Source organism: Schistocerca nitens, chromosome 5, assembly GCF_023898315.1.
Source record: "Schistocerca nitens isolate TAMUIC-IGC-003100 chromosome 5, iqSchNite1.1, whole genome shotgun sequence".
Taxonomy (NCBI): Eukaryota; Metazoa; Arthropoda; class Insecta; order Orthoptera; family Acrididae; genus Schistocerca; species Schistocerca nitens.
Window position 1 is genome coordinate 596,728,480 of NC_064618.1, and position 24,898 is coordinate 596,753,377.

The 24,898-nt window shown below is 42.1% G+C and overlaps 1 protein-coding gene across 2 annotated transcripts in view; it reads right to left on the bottom strand.

Moving 5' to 3' along the window:
- LOC126259988 (nephrin-like) overlaps positions 1–24,898 on the bottom strand; it is a 666,808-nt gene that overhangs the window by 8,213 nt on the left and 633,697 nt on the right. For both annotated transcript variants that reach the window (XM_049957120.1, XM_049957121.1), the window contains exons 12-13: positions 23,617–23,991; positions 17,677–17,810 (exon numbers count right to left, since the gene is read on the bottom strand). In XM_049957120.1, the coding sequence (XP_049813077.1) occupies positions 17,677–17,810; positions 23,617–23,991 (509 nt within the window). The remainder of the gene's footprint in view (positions 1–17,676; positions 17,811–23,616; positions 23,992–24,898) is intronic.

The following is a 24,898-nucleotide window of genomic DNA, read 5'->3' on the forward strand; positions in this document are numbered from 1 at the left end:
CTGCACGAACAGTCCGACGACGTTTGCAGCAGCATGACCTATCAGCTCGGAGATCGTGGCTGCGATTACCCTTGACGCTGCCTCACAGACAGGAGCGCCTGCGATGGTGTACTCAATGACGCACCTGGGTGCACGAATGGCAAAACGTCATTTTTTCGGATGAATCCAGGTTCTGTTTACAGCATCATGATGGTCGCATCCGTTTTTGGCGACATCGCGGTGAACGCATATTGGAAGCGTGTTCGTCATCGCCATACTGGCGCATCATCCGGCGTGATGGTATGGGGTGCCATTGGTTACACGTCTCGGTTACCTCTTGTTCGCAATGACAGCACTTTGAACAGTGGACGTTACTTTTCAGATGAGTTACGACCCGTGGCTCTACCCTTCATTCGATCCCTGCGAAACCCTACATTTCAGCAGGATAATGCACAACCACATGTTGCAGGTCCTGTACGGGTCTTTCTGGATACAGAAAATGTTCGACTGCTGCCCTGGCCAGCACATTCTCCAGATCTCTCACCAACTGAAAACGTCTGGTCAATGGTGGCCGAGCAAATGGCTCGTCACAATACGTCAGTCACTACTCTTGATGAACTGTGGTATCATGTTGAAGCTGCATGGGTAGCTGTACCAGTACACGCCATCCAAGCTTTGTTTGACTCAATGCCCAGGCGTATCAAGGCCGTTATTACGGCCGGAGGTGGTTGTTCTGGGTACTGATTTGTCAGGACCTATGCACCCAAACTGCGTGAAAATGTAATCACATGTCAGTTCTAGTATAACATATTTGTCCAATGAATACCCGATTATCATCTGCATTTCTTCTTCGTGAAGCAATTTTAATGGCCAGTAGTGTATAAGAACACTCTGGAGGTAATATGCCCCTACTATCTCTAGCAGTCATAGTGTTGGTGAGAAGATATACATGTAAAAATTGTCAGTAACAGTCGTTACCAATATCGTATCGTCAGTTTTCGGGGTTACTAGACTCATTGGTGAGCGCTATGGGTGGGCGGAGTGGGTAAGGCGCGTAGTAAAATGTAACTCAAAAACGCATGGAGCTGTTTCACCAAATTCGGTATTTATATGACTTACTGTTTCTACAAAGGTACTGTGCATTATGATACTCTTACTACCTCGGGGAGCTGAGGTAGGGATAAGAAGGGAGACATGTAAGAATGTACGAATACGTGTGAAATACTCTGATAAGCCATAACAGTATGACCACAGCCAACAGGGACGTTGAATGCCGCCTTGTGGCGTTGCGGGCTCGTGTCGCGGTAACAAAAGTATGTAACCGGAGCAGACACGGACGACGGACTGCCCTAGCGAAGTTATGGGCTGCAGGTGGGAAAATCCATTGAGATAAGCAACTTTGTCGATGAGCCGATTATTATTTCACAAGCCTGTGAACGAAAGCGAATATCTCTAAAATGGCGAAGGTGGTCGAATTTATACGTGCTAAAGCCGTGAGCGTCCACAAAAAGAGGTAGAACGACAGTGAAACTACCACTAGGGGCTAAATGGTTGGACGTCCACGACTCTTCACAGTACGTAAGATTCGGAGGCTTGTCTGCTCTGTAAAGTGGAATAGATGATAATCTGCGGTATCTCTGCCAAAAGAGCACAATACTGGTGCACGCACAATTGTTTCTGTCCATACATTTAATTTTATATTGTTGAACATGGAGCTCCACAGCAGACCACTCCTACATCCCCACAAACGTCGTCATAAAGGTGAACGGCGATTCGAAACGTACAGCGCGCCACGGACGCACGCTGGTGGGATCAGTACTATCTCATTTTAGACATTCTCCTGCGCTTTTGTAGGACCTGTGATAGCAGTTGAAGACATGATAACACCAGCGATACACCTGCATCCCTTCATGCTTTATGTCTTTCCAGATGGCTACGTCATCTTTCAGCAGTATAATTGCCCATCTCAAGGAACCCAAACCGTGTTATAGTGGTTTGAGAGCATTGTAGTGAATCAAGTTTGTCTCAGCGACCAAGTCCGCCTGATGTAAATCCCACGGAACCCATCTAGGTCGTTATCTGGCGCCGTCACCGAAGACGCAAATCACCGGCCCGTTATTTGCGCGTAGGCTATTACATGACTGTGTATTGACATCTAATACTACGTACCACCACGACCCGAGAAATACACTGTAGGATCCCTGATAAGCACAATCAGTGATGTATTTTGTTCCAAAGATGAACAAACAAGCTATTAATCATGTGGTCATAATGCTTTGGCTCATCAGTGTATGTTATGTGTGTGTGAGTGTGTGTGTGTGTGTGTGTGTGTGTGTGCGTGTGTGTGAAGAGGTAACTGTGACGTATGCCTATCAGGACGTTCTAGGCTTGGTAACAACCTCAACTCGACCAGGAGAAGACTGCACTCGCTTTTCAGATAATGCACATCCAGCTAGGCTATTCATTGATGACTAGATCCCATACTTGCATACATACTTATCAGCGACCACGGACTCTGAAGATCATGTGCCGACCTTACGACGTTCCTCCATAGATGGAGATCATTTGCACTTCTGATCTTGCACTTATTGATAGACAGCTGCAGTTGATCGCCCGTTCGCTTCCTTGGCCTTCCAAATGAACGAAGTCCATCAGGTTTTTCCAGTTGCACAACTCTGGCCAGGCACTTGTCTGGCCTCCTAACAACGTGCCCTGCCAGGCTTATCCTCTAGGCTTTGTTTTCCTGCACGATGTTCGCCAAGTTAATCAAGTCCAACAGTTAATGGTCCTTTCTATGTCTCCAGATGTTCTCTTCGCGAATTGGTACTACTACCATTCACATGATCTTTCGTTCAAAGATCGACAGATTCTCTTCATATTTCTTTGTGGTGTTAAGGTTTTTGTCCCATATAAAAACACCGGCCCTATCACTGCATTATAGGCATTAAGTTTGGTCAGAAATCACACTTCTTTTTTGTCTGCTCAAGGCTGAAATAAGTTTTAGATAAACTGACAATACATTTATCAGTTTCCTGTCTTACGTTATTATTCGTGCTAAACCAGGTGCTCAGATATTTAACATTTTCCATTCTGTCCATGTTCCGTTTTCCAGCCTGTTTTGATCCACTATAAGGGGCTTTTCTGCATACTTCTATCATTTCAGACTTACCCATATTAATGTTCAGTTCTAGATCCCGTAGAGTTGGTTCTGACTGTTGCGTTTCACCGGCTGTTATAGACAGTCCCAGACATTTTCTGTAAGATTAAGGTACAGTAATTTAACGCCCAGTTGAGGTGCGATTTAGTGCCCGGGTGTTCATTGAACCAGGAACGTAATCGTATAGGCTTGTGAATATAGTAGATGTTTTCTTGGAAGGTGGGAGTGTCCACAGCATAAACATATAGAAAATATAGGAGATAGGGCAACACTTGGTCGTCGAGAATTTTGAAATAAAAACGCTGTTCATGTTCACGGTAGCCTGAATCAATGGACCCAATTCACATTACAAAAAACACAGTCGAAACATCACAGAAGACATCCGGGGTGAGCTACACCCCCCATAAAGTGCGAGTTAAACACCTCATTGGACCGTCTGTGCACTGGAAGCCTTCCATGATATTAAAACAGGGGAAACTGCAATTCTTGAGAGCACACGAGGCGCCTCAAATCAGCTAGTTCCAATTTACGTGCTGTTCGACTCACTGAAGATGTATAGATCTATGTGTCACTATAAGAAATTTCCGTTTGCAAATTCCTGCATTGCATGCCCATGGATGTTGCACCCTTCACATTGTTCCCCAGGTAAATGGTCGAGATGGACCAACATTCATTGACAGCAGCATTTCCTATCGAGTTAAAACCGACTGTCACTGATTTCAACGGGACTTCCTACATTTAACGCGAACTACTGTACTGTGGCGGTAAGAACCACCTACCTCACACAGGTGGGTTTTGTGGTAGAAACTCAGGTGTTACACTTGTCTCTCTTCCCCGTAGGTTAGGATATTCCTATAACCACTGTTCATATTCCCTGTTGCATGGCTGCAAATGGTATACCGATCCTTGAAGACAAATTTGAAAGCCTGATTATGTGTACAAACCCACTGGGAAGTTCGTTCACTGTGTAGTCATGGGCATGTCCAAAGCAGACGCCCACAGCCCTTCGAAACGAACAGTGTGGCATTCCGTATGTGTGACTAACATTTTGCTCAATGATATTAATACCAAAAATAAAAATGGGACCAGTCCAACAAAGTTATTGCTTTGTATTTTACAAGAACCATCCAGACCTGGAGAAGCCTTTATCACGCCGTCCAACGTCTTTATATAATCTTCTATAAAAGTTAATTCCAAACTCCAACGTTTATAAAAGGTTTTGTAAAAATTACCAAGCTTAAAATCAAAGATTTTATAAAAAATCTTTTCTGAAGGATCTTCCACAAAATTCTTTTAGGCGTAACACAGTCCTATTGTGAAGCGTAATCGGAGAACGAGTAAAACTCTTGAAGAACAGGTGAGCCTCCATTTGATGCCAAGATATCCCTACACACCTCATCTATGCTAAATGTGCCACGGATGTTAAATAAAGACTGGCGTTAATTCTCTGCAGAGTGAGCATTGAAGAGGGGAGCCATCTATCGCTAACTTAGAAATCTACATGTTATACTCTGAAAGTACCCGCTGTGTTGAATTTACCTCTGTGTCAGTAGAGTTGCAGCAGTGAAGCAGCGACAGCGCATTTTCAGTGCCACAAAAACTTCAACACATCTAATTTTCGTGAGCAGCTTTACGTGATAAAACTTTGTTCGTGTCTAAACCAGAACTCTTCTGAGGCTGTGATGTACTCAGGATAGCTTTTGAAGAGTCTTATGTTCTGTCAAGCTTGATTTCATTGGCGCATTCCATAAGTCCCTCCAAATTCTCGAACGCCATTTACTTCGTCTCGTTTTCCGCATCTTTTAATTCTCCGCATATGAATCTTCTACCATCTTCTGAAATCCCCACTCCTCCTCAACCACATCGAACACCTCTGCATTTCCTGTACTATATTCCAATAACCCCACTGTCTCAGCTCTGACAACAAATCCTGGTATTCTGCTGCGCCTTTAATCCCTCATCCCACAGTCCCTATACCTACACACACTCAATAACCCACACATACGCAGTTTCAACTAATTCTCTCCCAGTCAATTAGATCCGCCCCGATATATATATCCCTCCTACCAACTTTAACTGTTCCCCACCTACCCCCTCCACGTGAGCACTCCTCTCCACTTTTCCCCCTACATCCATCTCCATCCTTTTCTCCATGATATCACTAACCTACCCATACAGCAAACTTCTCTACACTCTTTGTCTTTCCCAACTACTGTCTCCCCACAAATCATCCCAGCATCTGCCATCGTCTCCATACTTTCCTACCTAACAGACCCCTACCAATTCTACTCACATCCGTAAAAACTTTCTTTTATTTGAGTCACCAGTCTCCTGACTGGTTTCAGACGGCCTTCCACGAATTCCTGTCCTGTACCAACATCTTCATCTCCGAGTAGCACTTGAAATTCTTTCCTGGATGTATTCTAATCTCTGCCTTCCACTACAGCTTTCACCTTCTACAGCTCCCTCTAGTACCATGGAAGTAACAGATGTCTTACCATTCTGTTCCTTCTTCTTATCAGAGTTTTCTATACATTCCTTTTCTCGCCGTTTCTGCGGAGATCCTCCCCATTCCTTACGTTATGAGTCCACCTAATTTTCGACATTCTTCTGTAGCACAACAAACACTCAGAAATTTCTTCCTCAAAGAAAGATCCATTTTTTTAACTATTAGACTTTTCTTGGCCAGGAATGCCCTTTTTACCAGTGCTAGTTCACATTTTATGTTCTCCTTGCTCCGTGCATCATGGGTTATATTGCCGCCTAGGTATCAGATGGTTCAAATGGCTCTGAGCACTATGGGACTCAACTGCTGAGGTCATTAGTCCCCTAGAACTTAGAACTAGTTAAACCTAACTAACCTAAGGACATCACAAACATCCATGCCCGAGGCAGGATTCGAACCTGCGACCGTAGCGGTCTTGCGGTTCCAGACTGCAGCGCCTTTAACCGCACGGCCACTTCAGCCGGCGCCTAGGTATCAGAATTGGTTAACTACATCTACTTTCTTATCGCCAATAGTGATGTTAAATTTGTCGCTGTTCTCCTTTCAGCTATTTCTCCCTACTTTTGTCTTTCTTCGATTTACTCTCAATCCATATTCTGTGTTCATGAGACTGTTCATTCCATTCAGCACATCTTGTAATTCTTCTTCACTTGTACTAGGTATAGCAGCGTCACTGGCGAATCTTATCAAGGAACCTTTCTTTTATTTCCGGCATTGTTTCTTCAGTGTACAGACTGAACAGTACTGGCGAAAGACTACATCCCTATCTCACACCCTTTTTAATCCGAGCACTTCGCTCTTGGTCTTCCTTTCTCATTGCTCCATCTTGACTCCTGTACATATTGCAATTTATCCGTCTTTCCCTATAGCTTACCCCTATTTTTCTCAGACTTTCGAACATCTTGCTGCATTTTACATTGTCGAACCCTTTTTCCAGGTCGATAAATACTACGAACATGTCTCGGTTTCTCTTTAGTCTTGCTTCCATTATCAACCGCAACGCCAGAACGGCCTGTGTAGCGTCTTTACTTTTCCTAGAGCAAAACTGATGGTCATCTAACAGTCCTGAATTTTTTTTCGATTCTTCTGTACACTATTCTTGTCAGCAACTTGGATGCATGAGCTGTCTAGCTGACTTTGTGATAACTCCTCCACTTGGCGGCTTTTCCAGTCTTCAGAATTGTGTGGATGAGCTATCGAACATATTCTCTTCTCCAGAAATACTTCCTCCCAGTGCAGTAGTGAGAGTGCACTGCCTTTTTCTAGATTTCATCGTTCTAAGATGTGCAAATTTTCTTTTTGTATTTGTCGGTCCGTTGATTTTTAATTCAAAAAAGAAAACGGTCCTAATGTTCTTTTTAAGTAGGCGCCACCAAAAATCGTCCTACTGATTGTTTTCAAACCATTTGCAACGTTTGTTCTTCAGTAAGAGCTCTTCTTTTTATAATTTTAAAAAGTGCTCTTCGCTCACGCTGATAGCCCCCAGCCCACATGGCGCGAGGGGGATGAAATAGCAGTAGAGGACAAAAATATTTATTCTCTCAAGACATTTCAAGATGGCCGGTGAATCTTCTGATTTCAAGGGGGGTACGGCGTTCATGTTACGGACATGGCACAGAGCCCGACCATTATTCGCAGTTATCTCACAGACAATTAGTTCGCATTTTTGAGAAGTGGAACTGTTCATGCTGTTTTAAAGGAACCTTTGGATACTGCAATTGCTTACTCTGGAGAAAAAGAATAATCCTCTTGATGTTTGATGGAAATGAACACAGAATATTGAAGATACCTGAGGATTATGCACGGAGGAATAACATCATCACAGGAGATAAAGTGGGGGTATACTGACATGACACAGAAATGAAACGGATTCGTGCTTAGCGGGTGCTACGTACCCAGCTACCCCCCAAAAACTACATGTGTACACATGTCTGCGAATAAGGTCGTAATCATTCCTTTCTTCGGTTTCAAAGATATGGCTTACATTCAAGCCTTTCCAAGAGTTACTGAAGTCACTGCAGTGTGATGCACACTAACACTGGGCCCGCTGATGAAGGACTACATTCCAATGAAGACGGAGGAGGCTTAGTTAGGATAATGCTATTCTTCATGTTGACTAAACTGCGACAGACGTATTCAACAGAAAGGAATTTATACGGTACCGCTTACTTTTTAAGTCCAGAGCTACCACCTTGTGACATTTTCCTCCAACCCTCTGCCAAAACCTACCTTACAGGGCGTCATTTTGAGAATGAAATCCTGCCAGTGGAAGCTTTAGAGGCGATTTTGAAGTGCATCTCAAAGAACAGCGTCCGCCACATCTTTTAGGAATAGCAGCGGACGTGAGACAAGTGCATCACACTGGGGTAGGAATGTACTGACAATAACAATACTCTTAATTTGTATACTTCTGAATTAAAATTTGTAAAAGATTGAGAGGCAGTCTTTACCGAACATCTCTTCTATGGTAAAGGAGTACTATTTAATTCGTGTGGGTACATGAGTCTGAGATAATGAAGATCAGCTCCTTTGATCCATAAGGTTCCAACCCTATTAGTCCTGTAGGCTTATGACCATTTCTTTGCACATTTTGACTAAGTTCAAGATAGCATTCGTATGTAAAGAGGTACATGATATGTGATGTTTGTGATTGTAGTATCTCTTGCCAGTGTTAATTAATATTACAACATTGTGTCAGGCCTTTTTACATTGTCTTGCTGAAAGTATTTTCGTGATCTTGCCCTTATTTCTAGAGATTTCTTCGGTTCCAACACTTTTTTAGTTACAAGTTTTGGGCTCTATTGTGTTCCAAGATTCTTGTTGTTAGGCCTATGTTTCACTTTCGTAAGATGATAGCTGTAGATTGTGGGCCCCGGCTTCAAAATTAATAAATGTTTCAAACATATAATGCGGGCATTATAAAAGCTGCGACTTAGAGGAGGTTACTCTCGTCGAATGTTTCCATGAACGAGTGCACTGCTATAGCCGAATGAAGTGAGCCTGGAATATCTTACATGACTGACGTACAAATATTTCTCTACTATACCATACTGGTATTTCTTTCCCAAAACAATCCGCCAATAGTCTAAGCGTGCTGATTACAATCGGTGTCGAGGACTGGCTTGTGTTCTATGATAAGGTCATCATTAATTCATGTTTGTATTCCATAACGTACAATTCGTTATATTCACTCTGAGACACTAAGGTTAGTTGCTACTTCGGAGTGAGCGGCACGTGTTATGCATTACTCGGCGTTACTTATTTATTGTTATCAATGTTGGTGGAAAACACTGATTGTATTCTAGAAACGATGCCTTCGCTAAGTACTCGATCGTTGGCGCGCCAAGGAAGAAAAGGTTACAAACTGTTCGCGTAAATGTTTAAGCTATCACAAGTTCCAAATCCGTTGTCCAAAATGAAATGAAGCGCTCACCCAGCATATATCCTTTTACGAGGAAAACTCACAACACTACCAACGGAAGCCCATCCAAGATAAATGACCTGACGAAAGAAATAAAACTGCAGCACAAAATTGGAGAGGAATTTTTGAAGTGCTGGAGTAGATAACAGTTATTGCATTTCTCCAATGAAGAATGACTGTTCCATTAATTTTAGGGAGTTAACATCATAATAAGAAACGTAAATAATGCTCCATACTCCCACTATATGGGGCTTAAAGCAACTACGTGTATAAAATTTTAAATTGCTTTGGAGACATAAAAGTGTCATCGAAATAAGTGTCCAAGGAATAGAAAAGCAACTGGAATCACTCAACAGAGGAAAGTCCACTGGACCTGACGGGATACCAATTCGATTCTACACAGAGTACGCGAAAGAACTTGCCCCCCTTCTAACAGCCGTGTACCGCAAGTCTCTAGAGGAACGGAGGGTTCCAAATGATTGGAAAAGAGCACAGGTAGTCCCAGTCTTCAAGAAGGGTCGTCGAGCAGATGCGCAAAACTATAGACCTATATCTCTGACGTCGATCTGTTGTAGAATTTTAGAACATGTTTTTTGCTCGAGTATCATGTCGTTTTTGGAAACCCAGAATCTACTATGTAGGAATCAACATGGATTCCGGAAACAGCGATCGTGTGAGACCCAACTCGCGTTATTTGTTCATGAGACCCAGAAAATATTAGATACAGGCTCCCAGGTAGATGCTATTTTTCTTGACTTCCGGAAGGCGTTCGATACAGTTCCGCACTGTCGCCTGATAAACAAAGTAAGAGCCTACGGAATATCAGACCAGCTGTGTGGCTGGATTGAAGAGTTTTTAGCAAACAGAACACAGCATGTTGTTATCAATGGAGAGACATCTACAGACGTTAAAGTAACCTCTGGCGTGCCACAGGGGAGTGTTATGGGACCATTGCTTTTCACAATATATATAAATGACCTAGTAGATAGTGTCGGAAGTTCCATGCGGCTTTTCGCGGATGATGCTGTAGTATACAGAGAAGTTGCAGCATTAGAAAATTGTAGCGAAATGCAGGAAGATCTGCAGCGGATAGGCACTTGGTGCAGGGAGTGGCAACTGTCCCTTAACATAGACAAATGTAATGTATTGCGAATACATAGAAAGAAGGATCCTTTATTGTATGATTATATGATAGCGGAACAAACACTGGTAGCAGTTACTTCTGTAAAATATCTGGGAGTATGCGTGCGAAACGATTTGAAGTGGAATGATCATATAAAATTAATTGTTGGTAAGGCGGGTGCCAGGTTGAGATTCATTGGGAGAGTGCTTAGAAAATGTAGTCCATCAACAAAGGAGGTGGCTTACAAAACACTCGTTCGACCTATACTTGAGTATTGCTCATCAGTGTGGGATCCGTACCAGATCGGGTTGACGGAGGAGATAGAGAAGATCCAAAGAAGAGCGGCGCGTTTCGTCACAGGGTTATTTGGTAACCGTGATAGCGTTACGGAGATGTTTAGCAAACTCAAGTGGCAGACTCTGGAAGAGAGGCGCTCTGCATCGCGGTGTAGCTTGCTCGCCATGTTTCGAGAGGGTGCGTTTCTGGATGAGGTATCGAGTATATTGCTTCCCCCTACTTATACCTCCCGAGGAGATCACGAATGTAAAATTAGAGAGATTAGAGCGCGCACGGAGGCTTTCAGACAGACGTTCTTCCCGCGAACCATACGCGACTGGAACAGGAAAGGGAGGTAATGACAGTGGCACGTAAAGTGCCCTCCGCCACACACCGTTGGGTGGCTTGCGGAGTATGAATGTAGATGTAGATGTAGATGTAAAAGAAACACATTTTTATATTACAGGAATACTGCTGTTGAATTCTTTGCCTGCTAGAGATACAAGAAGGTTTTGGCGATAGTGATGTTCAGAGACCGTGTTCAAACCACCGTGTGATGAATATGTCTACATATGTTGCCGAAAATGTCGTCCGTTGTATTTGTATTCTAACAAGTGTCGCCAGAAGAACTGACATCACGTTTGGCTGAAGCTGCAGCGGTTATTCGTGAAACACCTTGTTGTTTTCAACGTGTTGGGCAACCTTTAGCATGCAGGTGGTGGTTGTGCACTGATGTAAACGGACAACGTTTTCAGTAACAATTCTAAAACAGTATTCATCACAGGGCAGTTTGAGCAACGTCTTTGAACATCACTAGCGTCAAAGCTTTCATGGAACCATATCAGTGAACCGGTGCAACTGTGATATTTTTGTCACGTAAAAAAGCGTTTCTTTATGATTCCTTTGAACACTAAAATTTTGTGTACGTAGCTCTATAACACATGTTTTGGATGTACATGTGACGGTATTGCGTTTATTTTATTGTGTTTATTTCCATTCTCTGTTTGCCAGAAGAGAATATATTCAGCAATGTGAATAAATATGTAGCTGAGATTATGCAACATACATTAAGTGCACAGTAAAATAAATTATTCTTTCTCGACTGGGATAAATTTCGGTACACAACTTCAATGAAACAACAAGCAAATAGACCTCGTCACATTTAAAGGAATATGTAATTACAAATTAATGTACATTTAGCCGTAATGAACCTGATAATGGCAGCATGCTGCCGAAACGCCTCGTGCTAATACATATTGGTAAATAAAAGTGACTAAAGCAGAAAATCTATTTTATAAACTTTGGTCACAAAGCTAAACAGATTCAGTAGAACTTGGATACGTTTGAGCAATTATGGGTCCTATGGAATTTCCATCGTATAACAAAGACAATCGCTCTCTAAGTACCTTCAAGTCTCTGCTTTAGTGTTTCAGTTTTTTCTTCGTTGCTCTTGCTTTCGATTTTATGTTCGGGGAGTTAACAACTTTTGCTTGCTGTTATACCTTGTACACTATTCAACATACGTCTTGTATAAATAAATAGAACATCCTCATTTATTCTTTGATAGCATACCGGACTTTTATGTTGCTGTGATGGCACTATTTCCTTCGTCTTTAGCGGTGCCAATATCTTTTTTAACAAACCACGCACGACACATCCCTGTTACTACTCACAGGCTCCGACCATTTCTATGCCCTATGTTAACTTCTCTACTACTTTATTATGATAAGATCAGCTCCAGTTTACATTACTGAAACACCTGATGGTTTTGAGTCCCAACAATTTATGCAAGTTCCCTACACCTGTGCGTGACCACTACTAGTAACATTTAGTTTCCGTGGAAATGTGAGTCAGGAAGCAGCCGCTGGACGAGCAATAGCACGAAAGTAATCGATTTTGTGACATTTTACAAGTTCCTAACCAGAAGCGATCTATGTAGATTCATTTGTGTGCAACGGTGATTTACATTTGAACTTTTGCGTGTTAATTTAATGTTAACTAGACACAGTCCTAGCATTTTAGTTTGCGTTCGAAAGTAACCGATTGTGTGACACTCGACGGGTTCCTAACAAGGAGCGAATTATTTAGTCACCCCAGTAGTTTAGTTTTTCAATATCTGCGTGTTAATCTAGTTTACCAGACACAGCTCTTGCTTTTACGTCAGTGTATACTGTAGAATTTCGTAGCTCCAGTCGATAGTCGTCTGTTTGCCTGTTTAGTATAGTTTTCCACGATCTTTAATATGGACAGGAACTGCGACTGCTGTGTGTGCATCCGACATGAGTTGGCGACATTTCACTCGCATCTGTGGGCTGTGTTGAATTCGCGTACCAGCTTGAGGCTGCAGTGGACGGGCATCACTGTTGTGGTCTGTTCGTAGGGATACAGTGGAGGTCCGGAACGACCCACGAATCCGGCCATTGGTCCGGACCGTGGCAGACCGTGAAAGACTTCCCGGGGGCCGAACGCAAGGCCTCCCTGGTTAACCAGACAAACTAGTCCCAGATGGCATCTGTGGGTGACAGTGTCCCCTCTGCCAGATGCAGTCGTTTGTCCTGTTTCGGAGGAAACCTCTCAGATGGAACATCCGAACAGTCACAGAGTGTGGGATTATTGGCAGTTGGGAGCTCGAATGTTAGGCGAATTATGAGGCTCCTTAGGGACATGGCTGCTAAGGAGGAGAAGAAAGCAAGTGTACACTCTGTGTGCTTACTGGTGATCATTCCAGAAGTGGAACGGATCATTCTGGATCCCATGAAGAGTGCAGCGTGCAGCCAACTGTAGGTGGTTGCTCACGCTAATACTGATGATGTGTTTCGCTTTGGATCGGAAGAGATTCTCTCTAGTTTCGAGCGGTTCTCTGAGGTGGTAAAGGCTGACAATCGTGCTTGCTGGATGAAAGCAGAGTTCACCATTTGCAGCAGTCGACAGGAACGATTGAGAACCTCTGGTACATAGCCGAATGGAAAGCCTGAATCACAGGCTCAGACGGTTCTATTACCATGTAGGCTGCAGAATCCTCGACTTGTGTCATAGGGCGGTGGGGTTTCGGGTTACGCTAAATATGTAAACAGGCCAGTAGTCTGTTACACGCAGAAAGAGGCTATACGAGTAGCGGCAGCTGTGTAGCGTGGACTGGGCGGGTTTTAGTTTAGAAGGCCTCGAGGAAACACAAAAAGCCCTTCCGTCTCAAAAGAGGAAATCGAACACAGGAAGAATGTAGAGCCGGCCGCGGTGGTCTCGCGGTTCTAGGCGCGCAGTCCGGAACCGCGCGACTGCTACGGTCGCAGGTTCGAATCCTGCCTCGGGCATGGATGTGTGTGATGTCCTTAGGTTAGTTAGGTTTAATTAGTTCTAGGGGACTGATGACCACAGCTGTTAAGACCCATAGTGCTCAGAGCCATTTGAACCATTTTTGAAGAATGTAGAGCTAGGAACCATCGGTATTGGAATTGTCAATTGTCGTAACTATGTTGGAAAAGTACCAGAGCTCCAAGCACTAATAGAAAGTACTGATGATCAGATCGTTACCGGTTGTTGGGAGCTCCAAAGGCAGGAGATAAGTTCAGCAGAAATTTTTGCGAAAGACCCAGCGGTATTCAGAAACGATAGGCTAAATACAGTTGGCCGTGGCGTATTTGTTGCTGTTAGATGTAGTTTATCTTGTATCGAAATTGAAGTAGATAGTTTCTGTGACTTAGTAAGGGTAGAGGTCATTCTTGACCAGAAGAAAAATAATAATTGGGTCCTTTTACCGATCTCCCAGCTCAAGTGATACAACTGCTGAAAAGTACAAACAAGTGCCCGACTCACACAATATGACTCCAATTTACCCTCGACATGTTGACGAGAATTATGTTCGTTTCGGGAAGTACGCATGAAACACAGTGCGAAATTACGCTAGACGCATTCTATGAAAATTATTTCGAGCAGTTAGTTCTTGAGCCAACTCTAATACTTAACGGTTGTAAAAACGCGCCTGATCTTTTAGTAACATATAATCCTGAGCTAATAATGGGCATCAAAACGGATTCAGGGATTAGTTAGCTCCGGGTTGTCCTAGGGGACTGAATACGGTAACTACCAAATCCACCAAATATAAGCAGAAAATATATCTGTTCAAACAAGCAAAAAAAAAAAAAAAATTCAATTGACGCCTTCCTGAGACACTGTCTCCAAACCACCGTAAGAGTAGAGCAGATGTGGCCCGAATTCAAGGAAATAGTATCAGCAGCCACTGAGAGATTTATATCAAACAACTTACAAAAGAAATAGTACAAAATATGTCACAACACTGTTACAGAAACAACGAGAAAATCATGCCAAATTTAAACGAAAGCAAAACCTCCAAGGCTGGTAATCTTTTGTAGAAGCTCAAAATTTAGCTTCGACGTCAATGCGAGGTGCATATAATAGTTTCCACAATGAAACATTATCTCGACACCTGGCAGCAAATCCAAAGAGATTCTGGTCGTATGTGAAGTATTTCTCTGCGCGATAGGAATGGAAATAGAGTTACTAAACACAGCCTACCAAAACTTCCGTCACCAAAGAAGACGAAGTTAATATTCTAGAATGTGAATCAAGACCAGCTGCCAACATGAGTAATTTAAAAATAGATATCAAATTTTCAAATATGTGTGAATTCCTACGGGACCAAACTGTTGGGCCATCGGTCCCTAGACTTACGCATTACTTAAACTAACTTAAACTAACTTATGCTAAGAACAACACTCACACACCCATGCCCAAAGTAGGACTGGAACCTCCGGCGGAAAGAGTCGCGCAATCCGTGACATGGCGCCTCTAACCATGCGGCAAAAAGATATCCTCGGAGTAGTGAAGCAACTTAAATCACTTAATGAAAACTAGTCTTCCGGTCTAGATTGTATGGATTTCTTTCAGAGTATACTGATGCAAAAGCTCCATTTTTAACAATCATATACAACCGCTCGCTCGGTGAAAGATACGCACCCCTGCAGTCCGGAACCGCGGGACTGCTACGGTCGCAGGTTCGAATCCTGCCTCGGGCATGGGTGTGTGTGATGTCCTTAGGTTAGTTAGGTTTAAGTAGTTCTAAGTTCTAGGGGACTTATGACCTAAGATGCTGAGTCCCATAGTGCTCAGAGCCATTTCAACCATTTTGATCCGCACCCAAAGACTAGAAAGTTTCACAGGTTACAGCAATATTAAAAAAGGTGACAAGGGTAATCCACTAAATTACATACCAGTCATTAACGTCGATATGTAGGAGGATTTTGGAATAAATATTATGTTCGAGCTACATGAATCACATCGAAGAGAACGATCTATTGACACATGTAAATATGATTTTAGAAAACATTCTTCTTGTGAAACATTACTAGCTCTTTACTCACACCGTGTTGAGTGCGATTGACAAGCAATTTCTAGTATTTCTAGAATTCCAGAAGGCTTTTGACACCATACCTCACCAGCGGCTTGTAATAGAATTAACGCTTATGGAATATCATCTCAGTTATGCGAAAGAAAGGACACAGTTCGTAGTAACTGACGGAAAGTCAACGAGTAAAGCATAAGTGATTTATAGCGTTCCCAAAGGTAGTATTATGGGTCCTCTGCTGTTCCTTATCTACAGAGATGATTTAGGAGTCGATCATCTGGGCAGTCGTATTAGCTTGTCTGAAGATGATGCTCCTCATCAGAAGACAAAAATTAATTGTAAAACGGTTTAAATGAGATATTTGTATGGTGCAAAAATTGGCAGTTGACCTTAAATAATGAAAAATGTGAGGCCATCTACGTGAGTGCTAAAAGGAATCCCTTTTAGTTCGGTTACACGATAAATCAATCGAATCTAAGAGCCGTAAATGCAACTAAATACCTAGCAGCTACAATTACGAACTGCTTAACTTGAAAAGAACACATTGAAAAAATGTGGGGAATGCGAACCAAAGACTGAGTTTTATTGGCAGAACACTTAGAAGATTCAATAGATCTACTGAAGAGATTGCCTACATTGCGCTCTTCCGTCCACTTTTGGAGTACTCCTGTGCGGTGTGGGATCCATACCAACAGGATTACTGGAGTACTTCAACAAAGTTCAAAGATGGGCAACATGTTTTGTATCATCGAGAAATAGGAGAGAAAGCTACATAGAGATGTTACAGGGTTTGTGGTGGAAATCGTTAAAACAAAAATGCTTTTCGTTGCGGCAAATTCTTCTCACAAAATTGCAGTCACCAACTTTCTCCTCAGAACACAAAAATAGTTTGTTGAATCGGACCTACATAGAGAGAAACGATTATCATAATAAAATAAGGGAAATCAGAGCTCGCGCGGAAAGATAGAATTATTTATTTTTTCCTCGTGCTGTTCGAGAATGAAATTATAGAGAATTAGTGTGAAGGTGATTCGATGAGCCCCCTGCCAGGCGCTTAAGTGTACTTTGCACACTAACTATGTAGACGTAGATGTAGATGACGTCACTCCTTATACAATGAGTTGCACTCGATTATCTGAATTCTGATAAATTCGTCATGACGATTTATCGCATACATTCGCACGCTAAATGCGAGACGTGCTGATCCAATGGCCATAAATTTGCGAACAGGAAAAACGGAAACTTTTTGTCTTTTAGTATGACGCTTGATCATAGACAGTCTCGAAAAATAACACTAAACCTGACGATGCTCGAAGACCGAAACCAGTTGCAATTAAGGGTTGTTATTCAACATAACTTCAGTCGTGATTGTGCATTATAATAAAGAGCTATTAAAATTACTGAACAGATCAATTCACATTTTCGTGTCCTCGAGAGCAAACAACACGGTTGTTTCAGAGAAGTGCATGATGAACAATGTGACACGAAAAACAAAATTATTGTCAGTCACTCTCACTTTTGAAAACAAAAGGTTTTTTAAGTAAAGAAATTTCGTCTGGCTGAAAAATGGAAATTAATAAGCTTTCAAGCGACTCACCTGTCCCCCTCAGTGAGGTAACAGAATGTACGCAGCGCATACGTCAATCACGTGTCGGGAAACTGGTGGGAAATTTTTAATTATAAGTGGACCTTTGCGAAAGAAAACTGTGAGGGTGAAATACATGTTTTTTTTTCTCCAATATTGACTACCTGCCACCTAGCTTGAAGTTTGCAAGAGGATTTTAAAATATTCATAAGATATACTACTTTAAAAATTACTGAATTTAGTTATTTACATAACAGTCGTACTTACGTTAGCAGGTAGATTAGCTAGATTCCGAAACTGCGGTGAGTACATCCTGTTAGGAATCTTATTGTCATATATCTGCCTCTGAATTTCCCTCATGTTTTCCAGTGCTTTGTTCTGATCTTCGTTCGACTCTTTATCTGAAAATAAAACAAATTTATTACAGAGAAATAAACGTATTGCCATATACACAACAGAAATTTGAAATGATTTCCTTGTTCTATTTGTACTTCACTCCAGAATGAAATGCAGAAATATTCAATTTGTAAACTTGGTTTATCGCTCTTCCTGAAGGTATTCTCTATATGATCGTTTGACAGTGAGTTTCGAATATTGATTCTAACCTTACACAGAAGCATTTCGCGAACAGGTCCTCAATGTTTTTTATTACGATTCGTGTGAATCTCTATAACAAACTAGTTCAGATAGAATAGGTCGGACACAAATCTAGCAGAACGACGTCTTTTATAGAGGCCACTTAGTAAGAACCACAAATTCCCGAACAATAATTCAGAACATCTAGCACATTAACAGCTATACATCGCAAGAATGGTCACAATAAACAGCATGCATCGACTGAGCTACATACAAACGATTTCGGGTTTTCCTCTGCACTCCCTGTTATACACGTCTGTGTGAGTGATCAAACTTCTTCAGTTGCAGATTTATGCTCCGATCTCAGCGATAAAATGAAAAAGTTCTCTCTTTTAACGATACGTGGAAGCAGAGATCCTGCAAGCAAAGTGCCTGAACTTCAATTGCAGATCGAGCTATCCACTAACCTCAGAAACCAGGCCATTGTTTCAGGCTGTGAGGTCAGTGGAAGGTTGTGGAAAATGTATAAAGCTTCGTGGATTGTCCTCATCAGAATGTCAGATTTAACAGTTTTGATTCTTGGAAACATAAACTGTTGCGTTTAAAAAAAAAAATAAAAGAACTGTAAACATTCCTCTTTCATGAAACTTAAAGAAGTTTTAGTTCTCGGCTGTGACGAATGCGCAACTGTTCAATGTCATTCGTTTACGTCCGTATGTTATCTGTTTCCACTATACCAACAAAGTATAAAGTTTACCCTTCGCCCAAGATTGTTGTTTCCTGTAGAGTCTTTAAATTCATCCAGCCTATTTTACGTTTCAGTAAAATACGACTCGTCTTGTAGTTCTTGCACAAGATGCAAGCGTTTTAGCGGTTCTAAGCAATCAGTTACTCTTGGAATCCGCTGTCCAAAGGCTGTATGGTTGATCGCATACCAAACTTGACCTTGTGCATAGACGCATTTGACTGTTTCGGAGCCGCGAGAAAGGGTTAGAATGCACTTACATTCGGTCTCGACAAAACACTTAACCGACTCATGAATGATTTGCCTACTTTGAGGATCTTAACCAAACAAGTTATAATTATTCAGTTGTACAGTTTTTGTAGGTAATACACAGTGAAGTCGTTCAGAACTAGTGCTAGCAACAATTCTGAAACAGCTAATTTGCAGTTATTCAGCGGTGTGATTCAGTACTATACGAGAATCGCAGTATTTTCCTAAAGAACGACAGCAGAACCAACTCTGTGAGCCTTTGGAGACACCTCCTGCATAATGAGCGATTCTGTCACGACTAGGACATTCTTGACATTTTGGACCAACATTCACGGTCTGATAACGTATTGGCTCGTGGAAAGACCGACTTATCTTAGAAGGAGAAGTCCTTAATTGGTGAAATGTGTTAATACTTTTACAGCCAGACGCATTTATTTCCGATCTGTTCACATTTGGCTCTGACTCGTGTCGACTATGACTCGGTATCACCAAATACAATAAGTAACATTTTGTAACATCTTTCGTACCGCAGATTTTGCATTATGATAACGCTGAATTAATCACACAAAAGATGTCACAGCTTGTATGATCTTCAGATGAGCAGTTATAGGCGAATCGGCTTTGAACAGATGAAAATGAATGTGTGAAGCAAAGATGCGTTTTAAAAGTACTGGAATCTATAAGTTGAAAATTATTTACGTCAATCACGTACACTAACATAAATCGAAAGAGTTACACCATGAAACACGTATCCGATATTTATCAAACTTCGTTACGATATTCATCACGTAATGGATATTAAATGATACGACGTTTATTCCATTCAGGAACGATATCCATCATCAACATCACTATGAGATGAGGCCCCCACAGACACCAAAACAGTAATGTATTCGTAGTAATGTGAAAGCAATATCGTCTTGTGCAAGTGTTTGTAAATACGTAAATTGAAGGTGGAAAGGGGAAAAGGCAAGGAGAGGGAAGCAACTAATGATATCATCTTTATGCGGAATAAACGGCGACGACTGGAAATGTGTGGTGGACTAGCATTCGAAATCAGGATGTCCTGCTTACTAGGCATTTGCGTGAACCACTGCGCCACCTGGACACAGATTTTATCGCAAGTGCGCTGACTATCTCGGCACGTTCTCCAGCCGACTAACATTCCCGCCTAGTTCCATCTATCTGCAGTCCCCGTCCATATACTCCACGTTCGCTAATCTTAGATTCTCACTGTGAGGGAACGTAAATGCACATTTGCACTGAAGGTTGAGGGTTCACTACCCATCGAGGTGAATCGAATGTATGAATGCGTGGTATCTGTTCTTTCTGAACAGACACCACTCAAAACCCGCAGCTGTGATACATATTATGTAAATTGGAGGAGGAGGTGGAAGATGTGAAAGGGAAGGGAAGGAACTAATGAAACCAGAAGCGTGTCTGAAAGACGAGATACCAGGCATTCATACTATCGATTCGGCTCGATGGGTGATGAATCCGCAACTTTCAATGCAGATACTCATTTACTTTCTACCTCAAGGGCGAATCTATCATTGGCGAGCAGGGATGACATGGACTGGTACAGCGGATAGGAGTGTGGGAGTGTGGGTCGGCTGGGAGGCGTGCCGAGGTAGTCCGCGCATTTGTGATCAACACCGTGTCCTGGTGGCGCAGTGGTTAACGTAACTTCGTAATATGCAGGAGATCCTAATTTAGAGTCACAGTTCGGCACATGTTTTCACTCTTCGCCGCTAATTCCACCTGAAGTCCCGATACAGTGGATATCATTAGTTCCTTTCCTTTCTCCCAGCTCTACCTTCAATTTACATAATATGTAACACAGCTGTGTAATTCTTGTGGTGTCTATTCTTTCAGACATGCAGCTCATTTCATTAGTTCAGTCGCTTTCCTCGCTTTCTCCCCTCTCCCTCCTCCTCGCCTCCACCTTCAATTTACATGATACCTACCACTATTGCGGATTTAGCGCAGTGTCTCTTCTTTTGGACGTGTCCGAACGAGCAGTCACCACGCATTCATATGATTTGTCACCATCGATTCATATGATTTCTAGCGATGCCTGGAACACCTGCTGTGTTAGTTCTTCAAGTTCATGAAGATTGCCGGCTGCAAGATGGTATGAATGTGTACGTCTTCCCATCGCTCCCCACACATGCTCTGTGACAAATCAGGCGACCGGCCATGTCAGTCAAAGATCCGTAGGTAAGTCAAGGAATTTTTGGTGTGAACTAAAGTGCGGGTTCTCGTACAGTACTTTTGTAATATTCTGTTTGGTGCCCTGGTCATGAATGATATAACAACAGGTGCTCACAATTCCTTTGACACACTAGTGAGCATTCTGCCTTCTTACAGCCACTACGAAATCCGTCCTGGTAATAGGTCCAATAGCTTCCCATACGACGATCACAACATACTGAGAAGTATGAGTATGGAAAATCGCTGCTTTCTGTGATCTACGTTGGCAACATCACAAAGAGAGATGAGACACATAGACTATCAGTCAATGTACCAGTTGACTCCTGCTTTTATATCATGCATTTCTCTGTAGTCAGTGGTATGGTAACAGCGGTGAAGGACACATGCAGCTCGAGATCTCCATCGAGTTGTCAATAATCTGTACCCGACGGTTCGCTGTCACTGTCAATTAACTATAACCGGATTTCCGTTTCTGTCAACCGCCTATTCATCATAGCCAGGCAAACAATTCTCTGATCTTCAAGTGGCGTAGCCCTTCTGCAAAGTCCGCATCCCGTGGTCGTGCGGTAGCGTTCTCGCTTCCCACGCCCAGGTTCCCGGGTTCGATTCCCGGCGGGGTCAGGGATTTTCTCTGCCTCTTGATGACTGGGTGTTGTGTGACGTCCTTAGGTTAGTTAGGTTTAAGTAGTTCTAAGTTCTAGGGGACTGATGACCATAGATGTTAAGTCCCATAGTGCTCAGAGCCATTTGAACCATTTGAACCTTCTGCAAAGACTGTTTCTGCCACGCTGTTGTTCTCATTCTATATCTTCATCATCCGAGTTGGAGTCGTTGCAGTACAATCAACAGTCAGTGCAGTCTGTCGGTATGATGCTATATGTCCCTTATGCCAATGACTCGACTTTTCTCAACGTCCAAAAAATGACAGTAAGCTGCGGGACCTCATGTGTATCAGTGGTCTCCTGAAAATTTCCAGTAGCATCAAAAGGCTTGTTTCCTAGACAGGGTGGCCAAACAAAACATTACTGCCAATTCTGAATTGGACGATCTTGGGAATGGAAGCCAAATAAAAGGTTATTACTGTGCATAAAATAATATGTTGTTATCGGGTCAGCTAAATAAAACGTGTACGTACTCAGATAATTTTTGCATCTTGGGAAGGAGAGCCACATAAAAGGTTACTTTTATATGAAAATACTATAGTTTTGGCAAGAATATCGTCGCGAAAGACTTTAACTTTACACCCTCGTAATAAACAAAATTGTAAAATTAATTTATTCGTCCTCGTTAATTCTTTAATCCTCAAAGCGTCTTGGAGGAATAGCATAAGGCCTTTTTCTACTTTAATTAGACACAAGATTCTGTTTCTTTGGCTGTTGGAATCAGTTGAAATAATGCAATACCGAACGGTAGTGCATTTGTTGTTCAGAAGTTCCATGCAATGTACATTCGGACATGCGTCCTTTTATGCGTGTCCAAAGCAACATTTATCGTACTTCTGAACAAACTGCTATATCATTTACATCTGCCGACAACAGGCAAGCGACTCTCATTTAAAATGTCTCTCCTGTACGGGAATATATATAATGGATTTACGAGTACAGGCTGTAGATACATGGTTGACGACATATGGAAGTTTGGCTCTGGTCGTGAAGTATGCTCGCATAGGCCAATGGTAAGGGTGACTACTCGCGATAAGCGGGAAATACGGGTTAATTCGTGGTCCGGTACACATTTTCATTGTTGTCATTCCGCTATACGTGTGATCGTAATCCATATTAGCAAATACGAATACATTACATGTAAGCGAAAAAAAGTTATCCGTAGAATTTCTAATTTCTCAGGAGCCACTGGGCTACGAAGCCATTTATCGAACTAAAGAGATTGAATAAATTAAAGAAACAGTTTGGTTTATTACGATGCTTCAATGTGAACATATTCAGTACATGACTCATGCCGCAATTATAGTCTTTTCATACAACAGTAACATTTTTATTGGGCTCCTCCTCCCAGGATGCCAAAACTAACACAGAATAAAGAAATTTTTTGAGTGATCTTCTCAGGACACATTTTATGCAAAGTAGTAGCTTTTATTTGTTTCCCCTTCCCAGGATCGTACAATTCACTATTGGCAGTAACCTTTAATTTAGCTTACCCTGTCAGGACGGTTTCTTGTGACATAGCCTTCCAAATAATGGAATACTTTTAACGTCAGATACACACAATGAAATCAAGTACACCTATAGGAATGGCGCTTCTCTGTTTAGGAAATACTGAAAATAACCTCGAATAAAATTGAAAATTCAATCGACAAACTTTGAAAGAGTTCGGTCAAGGTGTTCGTGGCGCAACGCTTCGCATGTGTGTGTTTTCGGACATACGCATCTTACCGGTAACGCACTAGCTGTGAGGGTCGCCCTTACCGCTGCTCTGTGGAATGATGTCGGGGTCCCTCTCGTCCTTGCCCTCGGCGCTGCCCTCGGCGTCCTTCTGCGTGCCGCCTCCGTTAGCGACGCCGCCGTCGCCGTTTCCGACGCCTCCGTCGCGCGCGACCGCAGTGCCGCTGGTCGCTTTCACGGCTTTAATCTCGCCGTTGCGGCTCTTCAGTCCGAAGTCCTCGTCGTCGTCGTCGTTGTCGCCGCCACTCGTCACGCTCTGCGATTTCTCGCCTTCCGCGCCGCTGCGTCCGCGAACCCGCATCACGATGACTATGACGACTGCGACCAGCACCAACGCCGAAACGACGCCAATCAAGATGCCGAGGATGGGTGTGATCTCCAGAACGTGCGTCGTTGCCGCTGCGGGAATAAATCACATGAATAGACGCGGATCGTCCTACGATATCAGTCACTATAATTTATTAAGCAACATGTGTGCCGTATTTCAGAATCATTGTAGTGTTGATCTTTATTCTCATAGATGGACGATCCATTTGTTGAACTAGAACTCCTAACGACTTACAGGACCTTATGCAAACTATATTTACTTGAAATATGTTTTATCGATCGGCAATCTGTGAATTTCCACCAATTAATTGATTATTGCCAGATATGTGCAAATACGAATGATTAAACGTCAAGGTAAATTTCATCTGTTATTTATAATATTAATTGTATTTAAAAACCAAGTTCTTAATTATATTACTTATTCCGTTTATAAAAATAGTACTGACTAGAATGTATACTATTCTAGAAGAAGTTTAGCCATAGAATGTAGCTAAAAGAAACTTCCATGAATATGGACGCAATACGTACTTACATATTTTAGCTTCTATGATGGACTACAAATTACATAATTAGAGTAAGACAATGAGCTGTAATTCTATTAAAAACAACATTGTTCTACATTCAGAATGTTAACTGTTACTACACACAATAAAACGGCACTCTGTTGACAGGAAAATCGACTGATCGGTCAATATGAGCATCTGTAGGAGAATAATGAAAACTAAGAACTAATTAAGGTTACTACAATTCGGCTATGAGAAATTACATTAATTGCTTACGAAATTACATTAATTGCTTAAGAAATTACATTAATTATTCCAAAACATTTAGCCTGTGTGTCTAATCGTCCTGTACTGCAGTTATACATTTTCAGAAAACAAACTGAAACCTTAAACATTCGGATGTATGTTATTTTAAAAATTACGTTCTGTTTTTAACTGTTACTTCCCAATTAAATCTCGCGTTTTGTCAGCCAGCC